We start from the raw sequence: 24403 nt of genomic DNA, 5'->3' as shown, positions 1-24403 counted from the left end.
ACCAGAGATGGTCGCAGATGAAAATTTAAACACTGCTGGGTGAAGAGGCAGGGGATGTCGCTGGTCGGAGTAGCATGTTCCTCCGACCAGCGACCATTCAGGGGCTGAAAACGGGAGCGCGCACCCGGTGATTTATCGCTGGTGCACACTCCAATCACTGGCAATATGGTCGCTCAGCGACCATATTCCCAGCGATTTCAGCACCTATCGCCCCGTGTGTACACAGCATAAGTCATCCGTTCCAAGCTCCAGAATGGCTTGGTACTTATGGGAAATGCAGCCAAATACCTCCAAAGTGTATTTTTCCTTTTAGCACATCCAGCACTGTACATGTTCCTTTCCAGCCTCATAGATAACTAGGCATAATGCTATATGGCATTACATATATTACTAGCCTTGTTTAGCTAAGGGGAAGCTCTGTCCCCGCCCCTTACCATGATGGGGGGGGGGGGCAGTATCTTGAATTTTATTACGGTGACAAAATAGGACATAGGTTGAGACAGGCTGTGATATACGCACGCTGCTATTATTATTAAAAATAATAATGATAATGTGTAACATCACTCGTAACGCTATCAACGTGCCTGCTCAGACTACACTCAGAGTCCTCCTAAGTATGGCTGCCTTTGTTCTCCCTCCCCCACCCCCACTTTCTCCCTCGCTCCACACACATAGTATAGACTAGAAACACTCGGTTCAACCTCTAGTCTCGCGAGATTCGCCCTCTGCCGGCGATTGGGCGGCTGAGCGTCAATCACATGCTGAGGCGGGAGTACCCACAGCGGCCAGCACGCCAGGCCACGCCCTCCGCTTCAGGAACAATAAGACGAGGCGACTTGGCCCCACCCATGTTCTCCGGAAATAACCGAAGCGCCAAGAAAGCCCCGCCTCTTTCTTCCGAACACGGACGAGTCCTCGTTAAGCGCCGCCCTCTTATTCCGGAAACTGCCGAAGCTCCTAGGTAAGTGTGGAGCGGCCGCCTCGTCTTCCTCTCCTGGAGAAGCCGCGGCAGCAGCTGAGGAGGCAGTGAGGGCGCCGTGTTCGCACACCGGCCGCACCGCTCTCCGCCATGTCCGAATTCGACGAGTTCGAGCGGCAGCTGAACGAAAATAAGCAAGGTGAGTGGTGTCCGCTGCTGGCCGCCGCTGGGTGGGGGCGAGACAATGTGCGCGGCGGCTCGGGCCTGCTGCTGGGGCGGAGCTCCGGCCTCATCGCGGCCTGGGCCTCCTCCACGCGTCAGGCGCCACTCTGGAGCGGGCTCTCCGCCGGGCTCGGTGCTTGGCCTCCTCCATCGGGCATCTGTGTACTGCGCCACTGCGGCTGCCGGCGCCTCGGCCTAACCCAGTAATAAAGGCCGCAGCCGCTGCATGTGAGCGGGGTCCCTATAGTCTGGCGCCCTCTCCGTGTATGCAGGCAACTGCACTGGGGCTCCAGTCTGTACAGTCTGGGGAGCTCAATTAATTAATTAAAATATCCATCTATCTGTTTCTTTTTGAGATGCTGGATGGCACCTTTACTAAATCGCTGTAAAGGTCCTAGTTATACGGTTCTATTAAGATGTGAATATCTTGTTTTAAGTGGACCCAGCCCATGTTTGCATCACTTGTGTATATATGTGTATAGCAACAAGTCAGTACCCACCTTAGCACGATGCCTCCCGTGTAGTCAGTAGAGCAGTATAAATAAGGTGTTTAAAAATGTATCATTGAGGGTATAAGGGTCCCTACACTAAACCCCTGGGGAGCAGGTAGCATTAATGTTGAGTCTAAGCCAGTGGTTCCCAAACTGAGGGGTGCCTCAGGACACTTGCAGCGGTGCCTTGGGTTGGTGGACCAAGATCAACTCATATTATTTATGGTCAATGTACCAGGCAAAACCAGTGCTGGTGGCTGCCAATCATAATATATGTGGACAAACAGAAGCAAATCCTGTCCCTCACCAGAAAACTGTGACATATAAACACAATGCACTTAATGTAAAAAAAAAATTCTGAATTTCACGATAAGAAGCATTTGGCCTAGGGGTGCCTTGAAAATATATTGATGCTCTAAGGTGCTGTGATTTGAAAAAGCTTGGGAACCACTGGTCTAAGCAATACTTTTCAGTCTGAATGTAGACTTGCGCAGGTGTAGCAAAAGCTGCATTGAAATGTTTTTGTGGTGATCATTCAGGTATAGGAGGAAATGCAGTTTTAAACCAGATTATTTTATTTATTTTTACTTACTGATTGGTTTTGCATTAAGCTTTTTAATGTAATTGTGTATTAACTTTGATCAATTATGTCTTCATGCTTTCTGGAGTTAATAATGGGTGTTTGGTGCCACAAGGGATCTGCAGCACCTTATTAGACTAAATAATAAGTAAAATGGGGTACAGTGACCTAAAGGCCTCAATATGCTAGTGCAATTTGGGCCCTCTTTTCACACTATTTCGAAGCATTTGCTTGAAAACTCGTGTGAAGCATACAATGTATCGTGCCCTAGCTTCCGGGAAGTCACCCACAGCTGTATGCCCCTTAAGTTTTGCACCCTAAAGGTCCATACACACTAGCTGATTTTGCCCAGCATGTATGGACAGTGAAAATTTCTTCCCTTCTCTGGACAGAATATATAAAATTTATTAACAGTTTCTTATATAGCGCACACATATTCTGCAGCGCTTTACAGATTATACTCAAATATTCACATCCGTCCCTGCCACAGTGGAGCTCACATTCTATATTCCCTACCACATGTACATTCACACACATTCTAGGGTTAAAGGGGCCCATACACGGTCCGTTAAACGGATCTGTTTGGGTCTTAATTAGCACGCTTCGCATCGGATCGCATGCGGTGTGCATGCAATGCGATCCGATGCGAAGTTTAGCTAGTACAAAAAGTATGTGCAGCACATACTTTTTGTACCGTACTATGTGATGCGCGGGAGTGCGCATCGCATAGTACAAAACGGACGGTCCGGGAAACTATATTTGGTACTTGTGAGTTATCTGGGCGTCCGATTTTGGTACTAGATCGCATGCGATATCGCTTGCGATTTGCATGCGATTTAGCATGCGATTTGCATAAGATTTGCTATTCATTTCATTACCCCACTATCCCCAAAGTGTGTCTATCAACGTGAACCCGAAGCGTGGCGAGCGCAGCGAGCCCGCGAGGGGCGGCGGTACGCGTCCTCCGACCTTTTCATGCCCTACTATCCACTAGGGCGTGGAGTGAGAATAGAATAGTGTGGCGAGCGCAGCGAGCCACCGAGCCCGAAGCGTGGCGAGCGCACGCGGACACCTTCACAGGTATCCGCGTGCCCTTGCGGGCTTCACAGGTGTCCGCGTCCCCTCGCGGGGCTCGCTGCTCTCGCCACGCTTCGGGCTCGGTGGCTCGCTGCGCTCGCCACACTATTCTATTCTCACTCCACGCCCTAGTGGATAGTAGGGCATGAAAAGGTCGGAGGACGCGTACCGCCGCCCCTCGCGGGCTCGCTGCGCTCGCCACGCTTCGGGTTCATGTTGATAGACACACTTTGGGGATAGTGGGGTAATGAAATGAATAGCAAATCTTATGAAAATCGCATGCTAAATCGCATGCAAATCGTAAATCGCATGCGATATCGCATGCAAATCGTAAGTACCCAAATCGGACGCCCAGATAACTCACAAGTACCCTATATTTTTGGACTGTGGGTGGAAACCAACAAGCACAGGGAAGAATATACAAACTCAGCACAGTCGGGGCCATAGTGGGAATCAAACTGTAAAGGCCCCCATACATTAGCCCCCATACATTAGTCCGACTTGTCCTAAGGACAGTCGGACCTGATTTCCCCCTGCAGCTCCCCACTTGTTGTGCCAAGTTTTGCAAATGATACATCGCATGCGATGTATCATTTGCAACTCCCGGGGAGCTGCAATGTGCAGGGGGGCCGGGGACATCGAGGTGGCGGGCGGGGGATGCTGCAAGGCGGCTGGGGGGGGGGACACACGCTGCTAGTAGTGCGGACGCTGCGGGGGACACAGGCGGCAGTGACAGAGCCGGGCGGAGCCGGGAGCTGTCAGTTCTGGGGAAAAAAAAAGCCCATACAATGAATGGGCAGCCTGTGGATTGGCTGAGCGCTCTCTCAGCCAATTGCTGACAGGCTGAGAGAGCGCTCAGTCAATCACAGGCTGCCCATTCATTGTATGGGCTTTTTTTTTTCAGTGCTGACAGCTCCCGGCTCCCCCCGCCCGGCTCTATATCACTGCCGCCTGTGTCCCCCGCAGCGTCTGCACTACTAGCGGCGTGTCCCCCTACCCGGACGGAGCATGACAGCTCCCTGCTCCGGCTCCCCCTGCCGCCCCCTCCCTCTATTTATCTTATGTGCAGCCGGTCCGACGTCCCGATGCGCACAGGACCGCGCATCGGGTCGGACCGGGTGTCAACCTGCGATTTGGTCCGATTTCACTGCCCGATCTATCTGGATCGGGTGAAATCGGGGCCAAATCGCATAGTGTATGGCGGCCTTAAGACTGAGCTGCTTTCAGCTCAATCACCCAGTGCATGTGTCTTTACTTGGATCAACCTTAAACTAGGAAAACTAAAGGCCCATACACACTGGGCGACTTTGAGCTGAAAGCTGCTGAAATCCGCAAGTTTGAGTGGCTATCAGTTCAAAGCCGCCCAGTGTATATGCTCCGACGGTGAGCGCTGCTGTGTGCTCCTGCATTATCGCCGGGTATTACCAGCAGATGAGCGGCTTTGTGGACGGCTCTGCATAGCGCTGGGCAGGAGGGAAAGCGGCTCAGTGTGTATGTGCTGAGTGGCGTGTCCCCCCCCCCCCCCCCCCCCCCCCCCCTGCCGCAATGAAAACTATCATTGCTGTCCATACACACTGGTAAAAATAGCCCAGTCTTTTCTTTAAGAATAAAAAGTCTCTGCAATAAGTGGTTAAAATCTGCTAATCCTCCTTGGGATACATTTGCCTGTTTAGCCAAAGATGTGTATTTGCTAATATGCTGCCCCCCCCCCCTTTTTTTTTTCTTTTGTTTGTTCTACTGTGATTGGTAGCTACCAATCTTGAATGCATAACCCCATCCACACTCTTCCCATTTTTGGAGTATGCTTCGCAATAATGCACAGGGGCCATATTTAGTTATATCGCACACTATCTAAAGCGACAGGAGACCATGTTGTGATATTCAATTGATAGTTTTTTTGTTTATTAAGGTCATGTTTTAGCTGTGCATAGCGGCCACAACAGAGCGAACTAATGGGCTCGCCGAGTAAAGTCCAGTCTGAGCTCCTTCCTGACTACTTTATAATCAGCAGTAGTTCCTAAACATATTTGAATCATTGTGCAGGTCCCCCCCCCCCCCCCCAGGACACCTCTGCTAGTTCTGAGACACTCTAGTGGTAGAACTGCGCATCTATAGTATATTACCTACTAGACGGAGACCTACACGCACCCATGGGAATTGCATGAAAGTCGGTACTTGTGGAGTGTCACGGCTCCCACGATGGCCATCGCACGGGAAAAAATCGCATGCGATTTTTAACAGAAAAGCATCCAAATGCATTGAAATTAGTATGAAACATGTTCAATGGCCCCCAAATGTCATTTTTAGGCTGTACCACCCCCACTATCAATGCGAACCCGAAGCGTGGCGAGGGGCGGCGGTACGCGTCCTCCGACCTTTTCATACCCCCACTATCCACGTCGGCGTGGGGTTGAGAATAGAAAGCACAGCGAGCCACCGAGCCCGAAGCGTGGCGAGCAGACACGGATACCTTCACAGGTATACGCGTCCCCCCGCGGGCTTCACAGGTGTCCGCGGGGCTCGCTGCGCTCGCCACACTTTCTATTCTCAACTCCACGTCGACGTGGATAGTGGGGGTATGAAAAGGTCGTAGGACGCGTACCGCCGCCCTTCGCGGGCTCACTGCGCTCGCCACGCTTCGGGTAGTGAAATGATAGTGGGGGTGGTACAGCCTCAAAAATGACATTTGGGGGCCATTGAACATGTTTCATACTAATTTCAATCCATTTGGATGCTTTTCTGTTAAAAAAACGCATGCGATTAAATCGCATGCGATTTTGGAAAAACCGGCAAAAATCGCATGCCACTATATATGGCATGCGATGGGAGCCGTGATAATGCACAAGTACTGGAAAGTCTTTGGTATTTATTTGAATTGGGCTCTGATTAGCTGCTGCCATTTCAGCTCACCACCCTGTATGTAGCGAACTGAAATGTGCGAAAGGGTGGCGGTATGTTTGGCTAACCAGCACGCTCTGCGCATAGTATAGCCAGTCTAAGCTGTGTACACACGGGGGGCGATAGGGGCTGAAATTGCTGGGAATATGGTCGTTGGCGACCATATTGCCAGTGATGGGAGTGTGCCTTGGCGATAAATCACTGGGTGCGCGCTTCCGTTTTCAGCCCCATTCTAATCACTGGTGCGACCAGCTGATTACCTCTGTGGCTCCCCCGGCAGAGGTTCCTTCTCATCAGCGACCATCTCTGGTCGCTGATGAAAAGGAGACACTGAGAAATATATTGCTGAGGTGTCTACGCACCTTTTAGGATCCCGGAGTTTGGCCTTAAATATGCTGGGTTTTGAAGCAATTTCGGAATAAGAATGCACAGTAATACCGAGCGGTTCAAACGCTGTGCTGGCCGCATAGGTCCCTCTGCTCCCAGCCACAGGGCATGCCCATGTGAGTAAATGTGCGTGGGGGGGTTATTAGGGATTGTAAAATATGTCCTGGTATTGGCATCCCTAGTTCACTGCTTTAGTCGTGTTTAGCTACTTAAGGCACCTAACGCTGGCACTGTAGTTGTGATCTGCCCCAGTCAAGTGAGATTTTTGCAGTCCTACTTGTAGCTTTGTCATAAACTGTTTATATAAAGTATAGTTTGTGTGTGGTATATTGGCTGTTAGTAGGACCCAGTTTTTTGTATTGGTAATATGAGCTTCAACCCTATGCTCCTTAAATCAGGGCTTGACAAATGTATTTAAAATCTAGGAGCCAGGATGAAAATTTAGGAGCCAGATAAAATAATAAGAGGGAGAGTGCCCGCCCCCAAAATTTGCACGTGCCATAATGCCCATTACACATTCTATCAAACACTGGAATGCCAATTACATATAATACCACACGCAGTAATGGTTTTTACATATTATCACACATAAGTGGAGCTCAACCAAAAATGCTCATTGCTATGGGTTTTGATGCTTGATGCCAGGGGTAACATGCTCTTTGCCAGGGGTTGCATGCTGGAAGCCATGCAGCCCCACTAGTCCAGCAGCAGGGGGGGGGGGGGGGGGTAAGCCCCTTCATGAGAAGTAGGTAGCCACTAGTCTGACAGGAGTGGGAGACGGGTCAGGCACTGCGGGCCGCTGGTGTGACAGGAGGGGAAGACTGTGCCCGGCCACGCTGCCTCTGGTGTGACAGGAGGGGGAGGCGGGGGTAGGGCATTACACTGCCACTGCTCTGACAGGAGGGGGAGGCATTGGTCTGGAAATGCGGGCCTCTGTGCGCCCCCCCCCCCCCCCCCCATCTCAAAGCAGGGCACATTATTCAGAGACGCTCATTACATATTCATAGGGGGAGGAGCTGCGTGCATTCACGAAGCAGGCAGAACAGCAGCACTATAAACTATTCACTGCTGCTGTGGATCTAATCTGGGCACAGTCTCCTCCTGTCACACCAGCCGCCTGCAATTCCTGACCCCCGCCTCCTCCTCCTGTCAGAGCAGCGGCAGTGCAGCAGCTGGATAGTCTCTCCCCCCCCCCCCCCCCCCCAACTGTCTCACCAGCGCCCGCTGTGCCTGATCAGTCTCCCTCCTCCCGTCACACCAGCCACCCCAGTGCCCTGCCCGGATCTTACACTAACACACCCTGCACCTCCACTGCCCCCTTCTGTGCTGACATTCCTGCTCAGCAACCAAGGTGCTGAAGGCTGCATCTGCAGAAGCAACAGTCTGTCCCACCTGTCCCTGCTGACACAGCCGCCGGACAGCAGCGCTGCCACCGCCAGTGTGACAGGAGGGTGAGGCGGGGATCGGCTGCCGCTGCTCTGACAGGAGGGGGAGGCGGGGGTCAGAAATTGCAGGCGGCTGGTGTGACAGGAGGTGGAGGCGGGGATCAGCCACCACGCTGCCACTGCTCTGAAAGGAGGGGGAGGCAGGGGTCAGGCACTGCGGGCGCTGATGTGACAGCAGGGGGAGACGGGGGTTGAATAGGGATTGCGCATGCACACCAGGCTTTGACTGTGTAGTGTTGTGGTTTCAGTTATGCAATGTACTCTGTAGACTGCTTTGCAATGTACACAGGGACTCTCTGTGGATATTACCATAAATCGGTTGCATAGCTTAAAGTATTTAATTGTGTCACTGATCAAAATGATATGGTTATTTGTCTGTTTACCATTCACTACGAATAATCATAAGATTCGTGACCAATTTTCCAAAGATATTGCCTAGAATTATTAGAGCATCTCCCAAATTGGTTCACTGGAACACTATGAAACAATATAACAAAGCAAAGAGCGCTTATATTAAAAATTGCACAATTATTTATTATTCACATATAAATCAAAGTCAATAAAAGAAGCAGCTAAAAATAGTCATCAACAAGTGAATGACATATATTGAAACACACTTTACTGATCCGATATATCACTCTAAAACAGCAAGTCCATCATTCTAGATGAAGTGGCACCAGGTGTAACGTTCCTTGGGCTTTATTTGGAACCTCAGTATATTATTTGAATGTTCTGGAGACTGAATATTTGGTCGTCAGGACAGTCCAACATACAAGGTTTTTAGTAGATAAACCCTCTGCAGTTATTTATAAAGGATATGTCCAAATAGATATTTCAAAAACTGACCCCAACATAAATCTCCAAGCACTCCACAGTAATGCAATTTCCCCTGAAGCAGGAGACCAGTATCTCACCCGATCCTCCACGTAATAGTGGTGCTCCTAAATCCGGCTGTGCCGTTTGCACATCGCCGCAACAGCCGGTCCGTATAATATAAGCTGATGGACCACTCTCCCGTGCAGTAATACGCTCAGAGGGTTGATAACTTTAACAAGCACTGTAGCGGCAGGTCAGAGCCGATCACACTGCCCATAGACTTGCAGGTGTATTCAGCTGCTGTGGACCTTAACATTACAGCATGTGCTGCCAGCAGGCTTTAAAAAAAAAAAAAAAACCTTTATATTCTGATTTGCAACAACCAAATATGCTACATACAGCTAAACTTGCATGCACTTGTGTAGCTAGGCTAATACTCACCACCCCCTTGCATGGCCACTACATCAGGCAACTATTGGGGTGAATCCCTGTTGGGCTGATGACTTGGTCCGTGGATTAGAAAAATCCAACATGTTGGACAGTCTTTCGGCCCATACACACTTAGCGACTTTGAACTTAGAGCTGATCAAAACACCAAGTTTGAGCGGCATTCAGCTCAAAGCTGCCCAGTGTGTATGGCCCAGCGGTGAGCGCTGCTGCACTCTCCCGCATCATTGCCAGGAAAACAGCTCATCTGTAGGTATTACCAGCAGCTTTTGTGTAGCACTGCACTATGCAAAGCGGTCCTCTCCCCCCTGACGGTACTGGGTAGGGGGAGTGCTGCTCTGTGTGTATGCACTGACTGGCTCCCCCCCCCCAGTGGGTATGGACCTTTTTATGTAGCTGATCATTGCAATCCAATGGAATCGCCTCTGCAGTTGGCCCTTAATGTGCATACACACTGAGCAATTTTTTGACCAATTTTGTTGAAAGACATTTCCTTTGAACCCAGTGTCCTGGACGAAGATGTTAACGAAAGATCTAGCTACAGTTTGTAGGCTCTTTTTCAAAGATATCCAAATTGAGCTGCATGCACAGGTGACGAACAATCTTGTTGAGCAACTGGCGGGTATGCGCATCATCGTTCGTCACTGAAAGATATTTTGACCAATTTCATGTAGGATGGCCAACAACGAAATTGGTCACATTGTACAGTGTGTATGCACATTGCACCTTTTTAGATGTTTGGACCCACATTAGTTTATAGTCTTACAAATGTGCTTGGCTTCCTTCATCCTCATCAGGTTAGCATGTCATTTTTTAAGAAAGAATGTCTTTGGTTTTGAAAACTGCTTGGGATAATGTGCTTCAGAGTCATCTGAACTGAAACTGCACTTCCAAAATTTATACTTTAATAATGTTTTATTTTGCATTGCATACATTTTTGCTACTTTTTTTTTTTTTTTCATCCATCAAAGAGCGAGACAAGGAGAACCGCCATCGAAAACGCAGTCACAGCCGCTCTAGAAGCCGTGAGCGAAAACGGCGGAGTCGCAGTAGAGACAGGAGAGCTAGAGAACAACGTAGTGGATCCAGGGATCGGCGGAGACGCAGGTAGGTTAATGCAGAAGCAAAGCTTCCAGATATGATGTTCCTAGTATTCTAGAAAAGGGACAAATTTGGAAAGTCACTTATTAATTAATTCAAGACCATCCTACATTACAGCACAACTGTTTGTACTCGCTGCTGGTTAGTAGGTTGGAGAGTGTACAAAGAAGGGCAACTAAAATGGTGCATGGCCTACATCACAAAACTTACCTGGATAGACTAAAATATCTTAACATGTATAGTTTGGAGAAGGGAAAGGGGGGATATGATAGAAATCTTCAAATATATCAAGGGTTTTGACATAGTACAGGAGGGAAATTTTTCTTCAAAGGAAAACCAGTAATAGAACACGAGGTCATGCACTGAAACTGGAGGGAGGTAGGTTCAGGGGAAATGTTAGAAATAATTACTTCACAGAAAGGGTAGTGGATAAGTGGAATAGTCTCCCATCAGAGGTGGTAGAGGCTAAGACAGTAGAACAATTTAAACATGCTTGGGATAGGCATATGAATATCCTTACAAAGAAATAAGGGTTGAGATTACCTGAAGGGTAAAAAAAGGGGCAGACTAGATGGGCCAAATGGTTCTTATCTGCCGTCAAATTCTATGTTTCTATGTAAAGGTGCTTGGGAGGACCCAGCAGCAAATTACTTACAGGTGGCCATTGCTGATATTGGAAATAGTATGGGAAAGGTGATTTATCCTTTTTAGTAGCAGAGTTTTTAAACTTTTGGAAGTATGTTGGGCACTATTTTTATTGAGGCATACTTATTTTGACTTGTTTTTTTTTGTTTTTTTTCCTCCATGTATTGTGTAATTTTATGCTGGGTACAAACTGCCTGGTTGAATGGGCAATATATCGATTGACCATCAGCCGATGTGTACCAGCAATATGTCTAACGTTGTTCAGCCTTATCACATGGCTGCACAACGCCTGATCAATCTAAAGATATATTAGCACTTTGTTTGGGTAAACTGCCGACAAGCAGTGAATGTCGGCTCAACTGGACATGAGTATGTAAATGTGCCCTTATTCACAAGGAATGATCCAGTATGTATGGAGAACACACAGCCTGACCTGTCCAAAGATCTACAGATAAATCGGTGTGTACCCAGCCTAAGTATTTTATTTTTTTCTAATTGGGTACTGTATATGTGTTTGGGATTAATTTCTGGATTGGTTTAGTCATTGTGCAGTGTCTTGGGTTTTTTATTTATTATGCTCCCACATTCTCCCATTTCAGTCGGTCACCAAGACATGAAAAGAAAAAGAAGGTCCGTAAATACTGGGATGTCCCACCTCCTGGCTTTGAACATATCACTCCCATTCAGTATAAAGCCATGCAAGGTAAGTGGATGAATTACCCATCCCTTTCTGACATATTTCAGTCTAATGTCCGGTACTTACCTAGAACTTGACCCTTGGGGCACCCTAACGGTCCATGTTAAGGTATAGTCCATGCCTGGTGAAATCTAAATGAATGATCTGATTATAGGTGCATACACACGTACAGATTTTCTGTCTGATCTATCTGGTGTGAACAAAAACCTGGAAATGTAAGGGAGCATATGACCATCAAGAAATTGTTCCCAAATGCAGGAAAACAGAAAAAAAATATATGCTTTGATAAATTTGTTATATCAGAACAACTTTTCTGACCACTGTCTGTTTTCAAGTGTTTGGGAACAATTTTTTTGATTGTCAGTTGCTCCCATACATTTCCAGGTTTTTGTTCCCACCAGATAGATCAGACAGAAAATCTGTACGTGTGTACGCACCTTTTAATCTGAGCCATAGAAATCTTTAAACCGTGCACTCTGGTGTCTAGATTAATTTGGGAGCTGCTGACCTAGAGCAGTGGCCCATTAGGCAATAGGATGCCACTCATTCGTAACAGTTCCTTACTATTTTGCAAGTATTATCTAAAGCAGTGAAGTGCTAATGACACTGACTGAATCTGTCATTATAGTAGAATAGCAATTATCACTTGGGATTGTTACAATTTTGCATTTTAATGTTAAATATTCAAAGCAGTGATCTGTAGCAATAACACGCTACCTGTAGGCTTAATGAGTATTAATGGTTTTCCATGGCAAATGTGTGAAAATGAATCATATGCTGCTTTATAAGTAAATTATAGTATATTTGTTTATTTTATATATATATTTGGTGTTAAAATGCGTTTCAATATGAGCCCTTGACAAACTAGTCAGAGGCTTTGTGTGTTTTTTTTTCTTCACATTTTAAACTGCATCTTCTGTTTAACAGCTGCTGGCCAGATTCCCGCAACAGCCCTGCTTCCAACCATGACGCCTGACGGGCTAGCTGTTACACCAACACCCGTGCCTGTTGTGGGCAGTCAGATGACCAGACAAGCCCGACGTCTTTATGTTGGGAATATTCCTTTTGGGATAACGGAGGTATCAAAGATTCTTCTAACACTTTTATTCTGGGTTTCCTTTCTATAACAAGATCCGGCGCCTTGTGGCTCTCATCACTGTCTTTAATTCAGGGCAGTTAATACTTTTTTCTTCTTTCAGAAAGGTGTATAGTGATTGGTTTATACTCTACACACCCCACCCCCTTCCTATGGGCTCCCACTGTAGACTGGAATTTACTATTTTTAGACTTTTCTTCCTCTAACTCAAACCACTCTGTCTGTAGAACAAAATGTCTACAACTTCTAAAAAAAAAAAAAAAGGCAAAAATTAGTTTCCTAAATAGTTAACTTCTATTTCCTTTAGACTGCGTTATTGTGTTGATGGCACATCTAATCAGTATTGACTGTTTAACACAAGGTGTATAATGAAATAACTACTTGGCTTCTGGAGTATGTATCTGGCGCGAACCTTCTCGGCAGCACGCTGCGGTTCCCATCGATTAGGAATGACTGCCTTGTTGTCCTCTTGCTGACTTCTGTCATGTGGGATTAAAAAAAAATAATAATTTTTTTTTTCCACCCCCACAAATGTTCTGGCCAGAGCGTATCTAAAGTCTGGGGTTCAGTGTTTTTACTCTTTTTACTTCTAGAAATGGTAACCGTTTTAGACCCCAAAGGGAGACTGTAACAAAACGGCCCTGCGATCTATATGTATTGCATTTGTTTCAAAGTTTGACCAAATTATGCTGCAGTTAGCTTGTTTGCAGAAATTGGTATTTTACTTTTATAATCCTTTTTTCTTTAAAAAAAACAAACAAACAAACTTTGAAAAAACACGATCAAAGAGTTGTTTCCATTTCTTTTTAAAGTGAAAATTGTGGGGCTGAAATCCCTTCGTAGCAAAATAAGTTTGCTACCATCATGCAAGGCAAGTAGGACATTCTAGATCTTACAACTGCTCTTTCGTTTACTGCTGGCAGATACATCAGACAACCTACCCTTTCCTGTTTTTCTCCACAGGAGGCAATGATGGACTTTTTTAATGCTCAGATGCGTCTTGGTGGGTTAACACAGGCCCCAGGAAACCCAGTACTCGCCGTACAGATCAATCAAGACAAAAACTTTGCGTTCTTGGAGGTTAGTGGAATTATTTTTTTTTTGTAGAGGATGGGGGTGTCATTAAATCAGGGGGTCTTTCATTCAATGGTTTTTGGAGCGCGTTTAAGTAATGGATTCCAGGTGGTTGGTTGGGGACACAATGGTCAGGCTAGTTTGCTGTTGGACAACAATTACAGGTGATTGCATGCACCCATGGCTGCTAGGCTTCATGTTCTGCACATCAAACCTAGCGATATTGCTAGTGACCTTGTTATGCTTAATATTTATGAATTATGGAACACTCCTGTCCCATCCTTCGTGAAACTCATTCCAGTGTGTACACTGAATCTATGCTCAAAGGCATGCGTTTCAATATCCAAATGAAGCCTGTTGCTTTAGTGTGAACCCAACTTTATTCAGACGGACATGCCACTGGGGCGTATTACTTACTGCACGTTTTGCAAATGCACCTGGTTTAGAGCAGAGTATTGGGTGCGCAGCTGAAAGAGTGGTTTTGATGTAAAGGATAGACTTCCCAGCATGTTTTTGCTCGCTGTTTTAGAAAGGTACAGGCAGGAGTAATGGCTGCCTCCTGTATTTGTCTATATCAGAACAAACATGGCTTAAGGTGCCCTTACACCAGAGATGGGGAACCTTTGGCCCTCCAGCTGTTGAACTACACATCCCAGAATGCCTTGCAACTGTTTTAGCATGGCAAAACTGTAGCAGGGCAGTATGGGATGTGTAGTTCAACAGCTGGAGGGCCAAAGGTTCCCCATCCCTGCCTTACACAGTGTGATGCGCACCATGTGTTAAACTAGATGGCGTCACATATAATTGAAAGCACATGCGATGTGGTAAAGCACAGCGTTTTGAATCTAGTTACAGTACGGGCAGCACATACTTCCTGTGCTGTACGTGGAAGCATACGTTGCACCGTTATGATTGATCTGCTACATATCACGATCACCGTACGGTGCTTTATAAAATGCAATTAATGCATTTGTAGCATAACACTTGTCTGTGCTCCCCTGCAGTTCCGTTCTGTTGATGAAACAACACAAGCTATGGCTTTTGATGGAATCATTTTCCAAGGCCAGTCATTAAAGATCCGGCGTCCTCATGACTACCAACCATTGCCTGGCATGTCTGAAAACCCGTCCGTGTATGTTCCAGGTAAGCTTTGTCTCTCTATCTTGTTTGCAGCCCATTTGACTAGTACACAAGGATTCGATACGAGTTCTCAATGCCCCTCATCTCACTTTTTTTTTTATTCTTTAAAACACAACAGCTTTCGGAGTCAAATTGGTTAAACTACACCTCGATCAATAACACCCTTTATTTTCTACCAGAGCACAGTGCACACTTTTTATTATTGCAGAGCTTGCGGTTCCAGCCAGGACTCCAGAACTGGAAAAAAAGGCATAGCTGGCCAATGTCCTTTGTTTAAAAGAATGGATCATGCGTCATATTAAGTGGGTTTTTTTCTCTCCAAATATCATTCCTTTCTTAACAGGGGTGGTATCCACTGTTGTCCCAGACTCTGCACACAAGCTATTCATTGGAGGTTTACCCAACTATCTGAATGATGACCAGGTAACCATGGCGTCATTAAGCCTATGGGTTGGTAATTTCAGGCTTACTTATTTGTTATTTTTCATACCCGGGGAATGTTTTCAATTTGGCGCCCTCTCTGATCACCGTGGTCCCGAGCTTTGAACAGACCACTTCCCTGAAAGTGTTCCGCTTCATCTGACTTCTCCCTTGTCTATGACAATAGAGAAGTCTTAAAGATGAATGGACACAAACTCCACAGGAGGCTATCATCCTGAAAAACTGATGGTAGCAGTAGCAACGTACCAAGGCGTCTTGTGGCGTTTCTACTGTTACTGCGGTTCTTCAAAGGGTTGGGTATTATGTGCAGAAAATAGCACTTCATCTCTAAATTATTTTGGGTGGGCTGTAACTGGTTGATGTAGTAACCTGTGTTCTGTGCATATATCGGTCATGTCACTTAGAGTAAAGACAATATGTATTTCAGATACCAGAAAATCATGCTCTGTAATGTACATGACCGGCCCACTAAATCTTTGCAGTGTTGAGCATGAAGTAGTTGGTTAGTGGTAGTTAGATTGGTATCTGGTTAATAGTCGACTCACCATATGGTAGACTGGTACGAAATGTCGACACTTGTGTTTTACATGTGGCTTAACATAGAAAATGACACCCAAATCCTGTCTACCTTTTTATTGACCGAAGACTGGTCAAACCAATGATGTAATGGGTAACAGAATCTAGTTACTATAGACAATACATTCCTATGATTTTATATATATTGTTGAGTTGCACACAAAAGGTTACTTTGTCTTCCACTGCTTTTAACTTGGCCATGGAGAGTAATCTAACGATAGGAGCCCTGGGTTTTTTTATTGGGGATATCCTATTAGATGTGATGACTTGACTCGCAATCGCGGGTTAAGTCATCCGAATAAGCTGCTTAACACTGGTATGGCCGTTCCCATTTTTTTGGACCTTTACTATTTAAAAATGTCTAATGGCTGCCCTGAAATGCACTAATACAGTGGTTCCCAAACTTGTTTGAATCGCCCTAGATTTTCAGAACTTTTTTTTTTCATGGTACTCCTAAGCCACAAGTTTCTTGAGAGGTGTTTTGTTTTTATTTAAGTGATTCTTAGATTTCGTTATGAGGGATAGGATTTGCTTTGGCACTATTTCAGTATTCCAGTGATTCTCAAACTGTTCTTAGGATCCCACACAGTTTGTGTTTTCCAGGTCAACCGACAGGTGCGCTCATTACTGACTGACACATTTTAAAAGATCCACAGGTGGAGCTAATTTCGGTACTTGTTTCCTAGCACGGCGCCCATAGCATACCTTAGTAGTATGAGATGGGACCCGAATTTCGGGTCCTATGAGCCGCACTGTACAATTTTAATATCGCATCTCATGCCATTTGTAATTGTACAGGCACCCTGATGGGTGATTACTATGTTAAAAGCACCCCCATTGTTAACGGCAACCCGAAGCGCAGCGACCTCTTCATACACCCCCCCCCCCCCTCACTATCCACGTCGGCGTGGAGTTAATTTAACATAGTGTGGCGAGCCCTGCGGAATACATGTGAAGTTATCCACGTCCCCTTGCGGGGCTCGCTGCGCTCGACACACTATATAAAATCAACTCTACGCCGACGTGGATAGTGGGGGTATTAAAAGGCTGGAGTACGCGTACCGCCGCCCGTCACGGGCTCGCTGCGCTTGCCACGCTTCAGGTTGGTGTTAACAATGGGGGTGCATATTGTTATCACCCATCAGGGTGCATGTACGATTAAAATCGTGGGCGCCGTGCTAGGAAACAAGTACCAATATTTTCACTTGGTTCTGTGAGGAGACCTGCAAAACGCACTGTGTGGGATCCTGAGGACTGATTTTGAGAACCTTTGCAATATTCCATTGACCATAAATAAATTGAATTGGTCCTGGACCACCAACCCAGGGAACCAATGCAAGTGTCCTGAGGCCCCATAGAGTGCTATGCCACAGAGTCTGGGAACCACTGCATTAACCATTGAATGGTGCTAATGGGGAGATACATCTGTACCCCCCCCCCCCCCCACTGACCTCTCAAACTTGCTTATTGAAATATTTAACAGTTTAAGTGCCTAATTAGTAATAAAGCATGGAGGCCAAGGGTAACTGAACAAAGTCCTGGTAAATTTTACCCCCAAAATAAGGCTTTTCACCTGCCGAGTGTTGAAGATTTGCAATAACCCCTATGGAAATTTATTGCATGCGAGTAGGATAGCTGTGATAAGCCGCTTTACAAAAACAAATCTGCAGTTGTTAATTTTACTGCAGTAGCAGGTCATTGTGTCTAATAGGATCCCCCCCAAATTGGAGAATACAGGTGCTTCATTTAACCTTTGCCATTATTGAAAGCTAATATTCTGTTAGAATGTATCCATAGGATTACTAAATATCTACACTTGTCATCTACTATCCTCTAAAGAGAATATTTCCCAATACCTGAAATATAATACATCTTGAACATCAATAAGTAACCTACTGGCAAATGCAAGGATCCACAGCCCTGTCACTGGTCTGCACATGCTCTGAAGTGATTGGATCCCCTGTCTGTTCTAAACTACAGTTTAGTTGTGTAAGAACATACAAAGCAAAGATCCACTGACCGTGTTAGAACAAAAGTTCCACCAGAGTTATGTTATAAACCCTAAATTTTGGTGCAAAATCATTGATGGGCAATTATTGGCACTCCAGTTGCTGTGGCACGAAACATCCCAACGTATCCTGCCACCGTTCTGCTAGCATATGCTAAAACTGGTATAGTTCGCTCACCTGTAGATCCAGATCAGCTGCTGTGCAATTGGCTGTTTACCCCTACACTAAATGATAGCAAGTTTCACAACAGTTGGAGGGCCGCAGGTTACCATGGCATTTAACCTTTTTTTTTATATAGGGAGCACTTCCCCATAGGGCAGTTAATGTTTTAATTTTTATAGCACTCCCCTAAAAAAAAAACAAAAAAAAAACACCTTTGTCCCGGTGCTGGGCAGCGCTGATGTGCTCTAGATCAGTCATTGTCCTGCCCCGGAAACCCTGCTGTGTGTGGCGTGACATTTGCAAGGTCACACCACACAGCCAGGAGGCAGGGGCTAAAGCTAAGCTCATTGCTCAGCGGCGCTGCACGGTGCAAGGAGGGGGAAGACAGTGGCAATCCTGGAAATTTTCCTGGAATGCAAGGGTTAGCACTGGCACAGAGCCCGGAAATTTCCAGGATTAGTGAAGGGGTTAAATGACACCCAAACTGTTTCCTCTCATGGCCCTTTTTCAGGCCTTTGCTTGCAAACCCCACTTGAACCTACAAAAACATTGTGTGGGAATAGGATTGACCCCCAAATATACTTAACGTGAAAAATGTAATGTAGGTTGCAGTTCTTTCCTACAGCGCCACACCCCCCCCCCCCCCCCCCCCCCCTTACAGAGCTTTATACATTGATGTTGTCTCTGCATATTTTATGTGATATACAAGTTTTTAGGCATTTAAATTTGACTTAATTTTAATTTGCAAAATTAAAAAATTTGTTTTGCTTAATTTGTGTGTGTATATATAGTTTATGTACCAATTACATGAATTTATTGTAAGTGGTCACACTAGCTAACCTTATTGTGGCATATTAATATATCATTAGAAGCTATAACTGGCCTGGAACAGAATAGAAGCCCACTGTTTCCTATCTGCCAGCAGGTTCTTTTAACCTTATAATGCCCCTTCTTTTTTTTTTTGCCTTGCAGATTTACAATTTACTCTGAAATTGTACTGTTCCTTTTTAATGTTGGAATTTTCTGTTAACAGGTTAAAGAGTTGCTAACGTCTTTTGGACCTTTGAAAGCATTTAATTTGGTAAAAGACAGTGCAACCGGCTTATCGAAAGGATATGCTTTCTGTGAATATGTGGACATCAATGTCACAGATCAGGTATGACTACTTCTGCTTTGAGCCAATGACCAGGCTCTGTTCTGTACTAATCTGCTAGCAGTTGGTGTTGATGCACCACATCATTTCCAGGTGTGTTATGCCCATGGCACTTGCTGCCTTTGTTACTTAGTCTTGCTACTACTCCAATGTAGAGCGTATTACTGCAGCTGAAGACTTAATTACTTATGTGTCCGCCAAAGACTTCAGAAAGACCTGCCCTACACTGAATGAATTAAGGGAATGAGCCCAATTGTCCCACCTGATCAGAAAGCTCTTTAAGTGGATTTAGGGGGATTGTCAATGTCTGCCAATTGTGGAAATATCTGCAGTTAAGGAAGTCTGTCCCGGCTGGGATTTGCCTACTACAAACCCGCTTCCCTGTGGAGGAGAATTTGTATTGTCAGAAACGACAGTATATTGTTGCTTCGGAACATTGAATTCCGGCTGTCGAGTTCCTGTCCAAAATTCTGACCGTGTCGGGAACATTCTGACAGTCGGAATCCCAAATTGAATACTCACCCCCTTATGGGAGAGATTTGTGCAAACTATTTATGCATGGGAGATTCCCCTTGAGCTACCCTGAATCTAGATCCCTCAGAGTACCAGAAATGTGAACCAGCGATTTAAGCAAGTTGATGCTGATTGTTATTGCCCACTACAGAACACAGGCGATGTGCAGTCTCTTGCAAAGTGATGTGACTAGATCAGTGGTAGCCAACTCCAGTCCTGGAGCTACCAACAGTTCACATTTTCCAGACGACCTAGCTGCTGCACAGGTGCACTCATTACTGACTAACATATTATAAATGATCCAAAGGTGGAGCTAATTAACCTCACTTCTGTGAGGAGACCTGGAAAACATTAACAACTATTGGTAGCTCTCGGACTGGAGTTGGCTACCCCAGGACTAGATTTATAAAGCAGGCTGGTTAATTCTCCCAAGGGGGCTGCACATATGTTGCTATGAGCCATCCGCACACACAGCGATGTCTTTAGTTTCTATGCGGTCTAGTTAGATTGCTTTGAAAATAGCCCTTTATCGATACGTCCAGGGCAACCATGCTGGCATTGAGGAGCTGAACCTACCTCCCCTGTTCATGCATCCAAGATGGGGGTACGTGTGTCAGTACTTCTAGTAAATATTGTTCATGTTAAATATGCCTATTCACGTTATATGATCAATAGACCTCAAGGCTCATACCCACAACATGTCCAGGTTGAGCAGCTTTATTTTGGTCTGTTCCTTCTGAGCAGGAGCTTTCACAAATGTTAGACTAAAGCAGCCCATACACGCTGCCTTGTGGGCGTGCTTGCACATACTTTTTGTACTTAGGTTTCATCGCATTGCATGCACAATGGATGCACATGCAATGCAATGTGATCCGTGCTAGTACAGCACGCCCACAAAGCAGCGTGTATGGGCTGCTTTTGAACTCATTCAAAGCCATACAATCTATGTGCATATGAACCAAGATGATCCTCTGGCATTCTAGTAACTGTTACAGCTTTGGGTTAGGCTGTGGTGCATAAGGTAGCTCCTAAATGTCACTTTTCTGCACCCATGGAAAGTAACTCCATGATGGGGGGAGAATTGTGCTGGTTTTGGTGTTCAGACAGCACTGTACTTTATCTGATTTAAACCTTATTTTTATTTCATATTTTTTAGGCTATTGCTGGACTTAATGGGATGCAACTGGGAGACAAAAAGCTGCTTGTACAAAGAGCAAGTGTCGGTGCAAAGAATGCAACACTGGTAAGGTTCTATTGCTCAGACATGTTTCCTTCTCCATGTGGGCTAAAACATTAGTCATTGCTCTCTGGGCTTTTAATCCACATATATGAGCTAACCCTTTGCTGTTGCTTCACAATAGCTTGGGTCATTCTAATAAACTCTTTGCCTTTTGACAGAGCACAATTAACCAGACTCCAGTGACACTGCAAGTTCCTGGTCTCATGAGTTCCCAAGTGCAGATGGGAGGTCATCCAACAGAGGTATTGTGCCTGATGAATATGGTTTTGCCCGAAGAGCTGCTGGATGACGATGAGTATGAGGAGATTGTGGAAGATGTGCGAGACGAGTGCAGCAAATACGGAATTGTAAAATCTATTGAAATACCACGCCCGGTGGATGGTGTGGAGGTCCCTGGATGTGGCAAGGTAGGTTTGCTAGCGTGTTAGCAGCTAAGGGGTAGCTCTATGTAAGCAAACACTACCCCATAAATTGTATTGGCATGACGAAAATTTCAGTTAAAATGGATTTTTTTATTGTGGTGTCCGATGGTTTGTCAATGGTTCCCAACAGTCCAGGTCTGGTTAGGCAAAGCTGACTTAATATTTATTTACAGTCTATTGTATAGCGTTGCGCTTTACAATTGGACACAGTGATAGCACAAACTGGGTAGTAACGAGTGGACCTAGAGGTAGGAGGGCCCTGCTCGCAAGAATAAATCCTATAGCTCAAAAGTGAGAGCTGCTCAGTCATGCTGGTGAAGCCTCGGGTGCTGTAAGGGAAGGGGGTTTTAACTCCCAGCACACAAGGGCATTAGTAATATTATTAAATTAACCAACATAATAGATTAGAAGGCAGGGATCTTGGTTACATCTATTTTGCAAACCATATGATAAGCCTCCAGGCCTCGGCAAGACTTCTGATACCCTAGGGGCCTATACTGGATGATAACTGTACACTTTTTGGGCCATATAATGGTCTACTGTAAGGCTAATCTAATACCTCAGTTTGATTATACCATCTGTGCGCAAGCAGCGATATACCTAAAACCTGCGGTGCCTTGGAGATCATGTTTAGGAGCCAATGTAGTATGAAGTAGCCTTGATCTTGTTTGGCAAGGATATTCTCTGGGTGTTTCCTTTTTATATACCAACAGCACAAAGCCCTTCTAGGAAAGTCCATTCTTGCTTTCTCATTTAAGCAGCGGAGCCATGAAATCCAGTGCCTACGAGTACTGATAACTGGACTTGGTGACTAGCAAAACCACAATTTCTAAGCTTTAAGTTTTTGAGAATGGTTTGCAATGATCAATTTTCTATTCCCTTTTTTTTATTTTTATTTTAGATATTTGTGGAATTCACTTCGGTATTTGACTGTCAGAAAGCCATGCAAGGACTCACAGGACGCAAGTTTGCTAACAGAGTTGTGGTTACAAAATATTGTGATCCGGATGGATACCATCGTCGTGACTTCTGGTAGATGTAGCGGAGTGCTGAATATGGAGTGGATAGAGAAATTGAGTTTCAGAGGGATGCAGAAGCTCGGAAGGACATACCTGTCTCTTCTCTCCTCCCCCACCCATCTCCTTGTTTTAATTTTAATTTTTTTTCCCTATTTTTCTTTGTTTTTCCTTCCAGGTGGCTTTTTTTTTTTTTTTTTTTCTCTCTGATTAAGTGTTTGTATTATGGACAAATTTTTTTTTTTTTGTCATACTTTCCTGACTCTCCACAACTGCATTTTCTCATTTTAAAGTGTACATTAAAAACCATTTATTCCCTCCCCACCCCCTGCCCCTTGTCAATGCAGAATAAGTCCTGGAAACCCCCTTTTTTGCCCCCATGGACCATGAGAAATGTTGGTGGTTATACTGTAGTAATATGTTGTCTTTCCCCAATTTCTTTTCTGTGGCAGTTTCATATTTGCAAAGTCAATTTGCTAATTAAAAAAACAAACATTTTGTTGTATTTTAGTTTTATTTTATTCTTTATTGTATCTTAATTATTTTTTTTTCCAGTTACTCCCCTATACTTAAATATTGATTCTATATCACTTTCATTATTCAAGACACCTGCTTAATGCATGGTATAAGAGAAGATTTAACAATTACACATCTTTTTTTGGGGGAAAGAAAAGTAACTTTCAAGAGTCTATGATTTTTGTATTTGTCCTTGTAATGTCACAAACTGTCTAGTGTTTTCTAGAGTTATCCCCCCCCCCCCCCCCCCCATTTTGTCATTAATGCATATTTAAATGAACTGCATTTTTCCTGTAAATAGATCCTGTCATTCCAACATACAGTGAGAGGGTGCCCACATTTTATGTACACGGAGGACAGAATGTTTCAAAATAAATGAAAATAGTAGCTTATGTTTTACTGGTGAATTTGCCTCTGTCCTGTTAATCAAAATGAGTGGCGTTTCAACCCTTTGCGTGCCACAGATGTGCAAAATCGGCTAAAAATGCCAGCATCGTTCATGTTTGTTACACAACAGGCGAGTCTTGCTTGGTGTGGGGGTTTTTTGGGAGACTAAAGTTTATTCACTTTGTTCCTGTTAAATATTTCCCATACCATTTAATCAGTAGTGGCTGGACTAGTTTTCCAACATACTGGAAATGTGCCGTTCTGAGTTTTAATTGGCTGCTTTTTATTATGTAATTAGTTAAAACAGTTTTTTGGATTTTTTTTTTTTTCTTTTAAATAAAGATGAAGTGTTTTTCCTTAAGGTGCCCATACATTACTGTGAGGCATCGCTTGCCTCCCTCACGTGGTACTCTGCGACATGGCTGCTAGGCTCACAGGTGGCAGGATCGCATGTGATATATTGTCTGCAGGTCACTTTGCATATGATTTATTGTATGAAAGGGCTGTAGGATCCAACAAATGCTACGTGCAGGCCTTGCAATTTCTGGTCCTGATGTGCACGGGATCACTGACCAGAATCAGAGGTTTGGTGCATACAATTTGTGCACTTAATACATTTTATTGTACTGATGTGTTGAAATAGGGTGAAAAATGCCCCAAATCATGTAAGGGGATGGATGGTTCCTTTTTAAAACCTGCATAATTGATGTCACTCTAAGGCACGGGTGTCAAACACAAGGCCCGCGTGCCAAATCCGGCCCGAGTGACCTCGTCATGTGGCCCGCGCCGCCAGCCTTCACCTTTTTATTTTTTTTATTAGATCTTTTTTGAGGTTTTTTTTTTGCACTGCCGGTGGCCATGTTCCTGTGGTCTTTTAAGATGTCTGCGGCCACAGGAACATGTCCGCCGGCCTCCACGGCTACGTGGAGGAGG

General features: G+C 45.1%; 1 protein-coding gene across 4 annotated transcripts; it reads left to right on the top strand.

The window, feature by feature from the left end:
- The first annotated feature begins 930 nt into the window (after nucleotides 1–930).
- Nucleotides 931–23072, top strand: U2AF2 (U2 small nuclear RNA auxiliary factor 2). Of its 4 annotated transcripts, none has more exons than XM_083162463.1 (12): nucleotides 931–1118; nucleotides 10254–10389; nucleotides 11425–11487; nucleotides 11628–11731; nucleotides 12653–12804; nucleotides 13785–13901; nucleotides 14900–15038; nucleotides 15379–15458; nucleotides 19257–19379; nucleotides 21046–21132; nucleotides 21288–21536; nucleotides 22453–23072. In XM_083162463.1, exons 1-12 carry the CDS (start codon nucleotides 1070–1072, stop codon nucleotides 22585–22587), a joined length of 1434 nt encoding a protein of 477 aa, XP_083018589.1. In that variant the 5' UTR covers nucleotides 931–1069; the 3' UTR covers nucleotides 22588–23072. The 4 variants fall into 4 exon arrangements, with proteins under 4 accessions (XP_083018589.1, XP_083018588.1, XP_083018591.1 ...); XM_083162462.1 differs by having other exon boundaries at nucleotides 932–1118; nucleotides 15379–15485; XM_083162465.1 differs by lacking the exon at nucleotides 11425–11487 and having other exon boundaries at nucleotides 932–1118.
- The last annotated feature ends 1331 nt before the right edge of the window (nucleotides 23073–24403 follow it).

This window comes from Crinia signifera, chromosome 19 (genome assembly GCF_055691185.1).
Source record: "Crinia signifera chromosome 19, ASM5569118v1, whole genome shotgun sequence".
NCBI classification, from domain to species: Eukaryota; Metazoa; Chordata; class Amphibia; order Anura; family Myobatrachidae; genus Crinia; species Crinia signifera.
The sequence above is the reverse complement of the archived record's forward strand: the minus strand, read 5'-3'. Positions and strand labels throughout refer to the sequence as shown.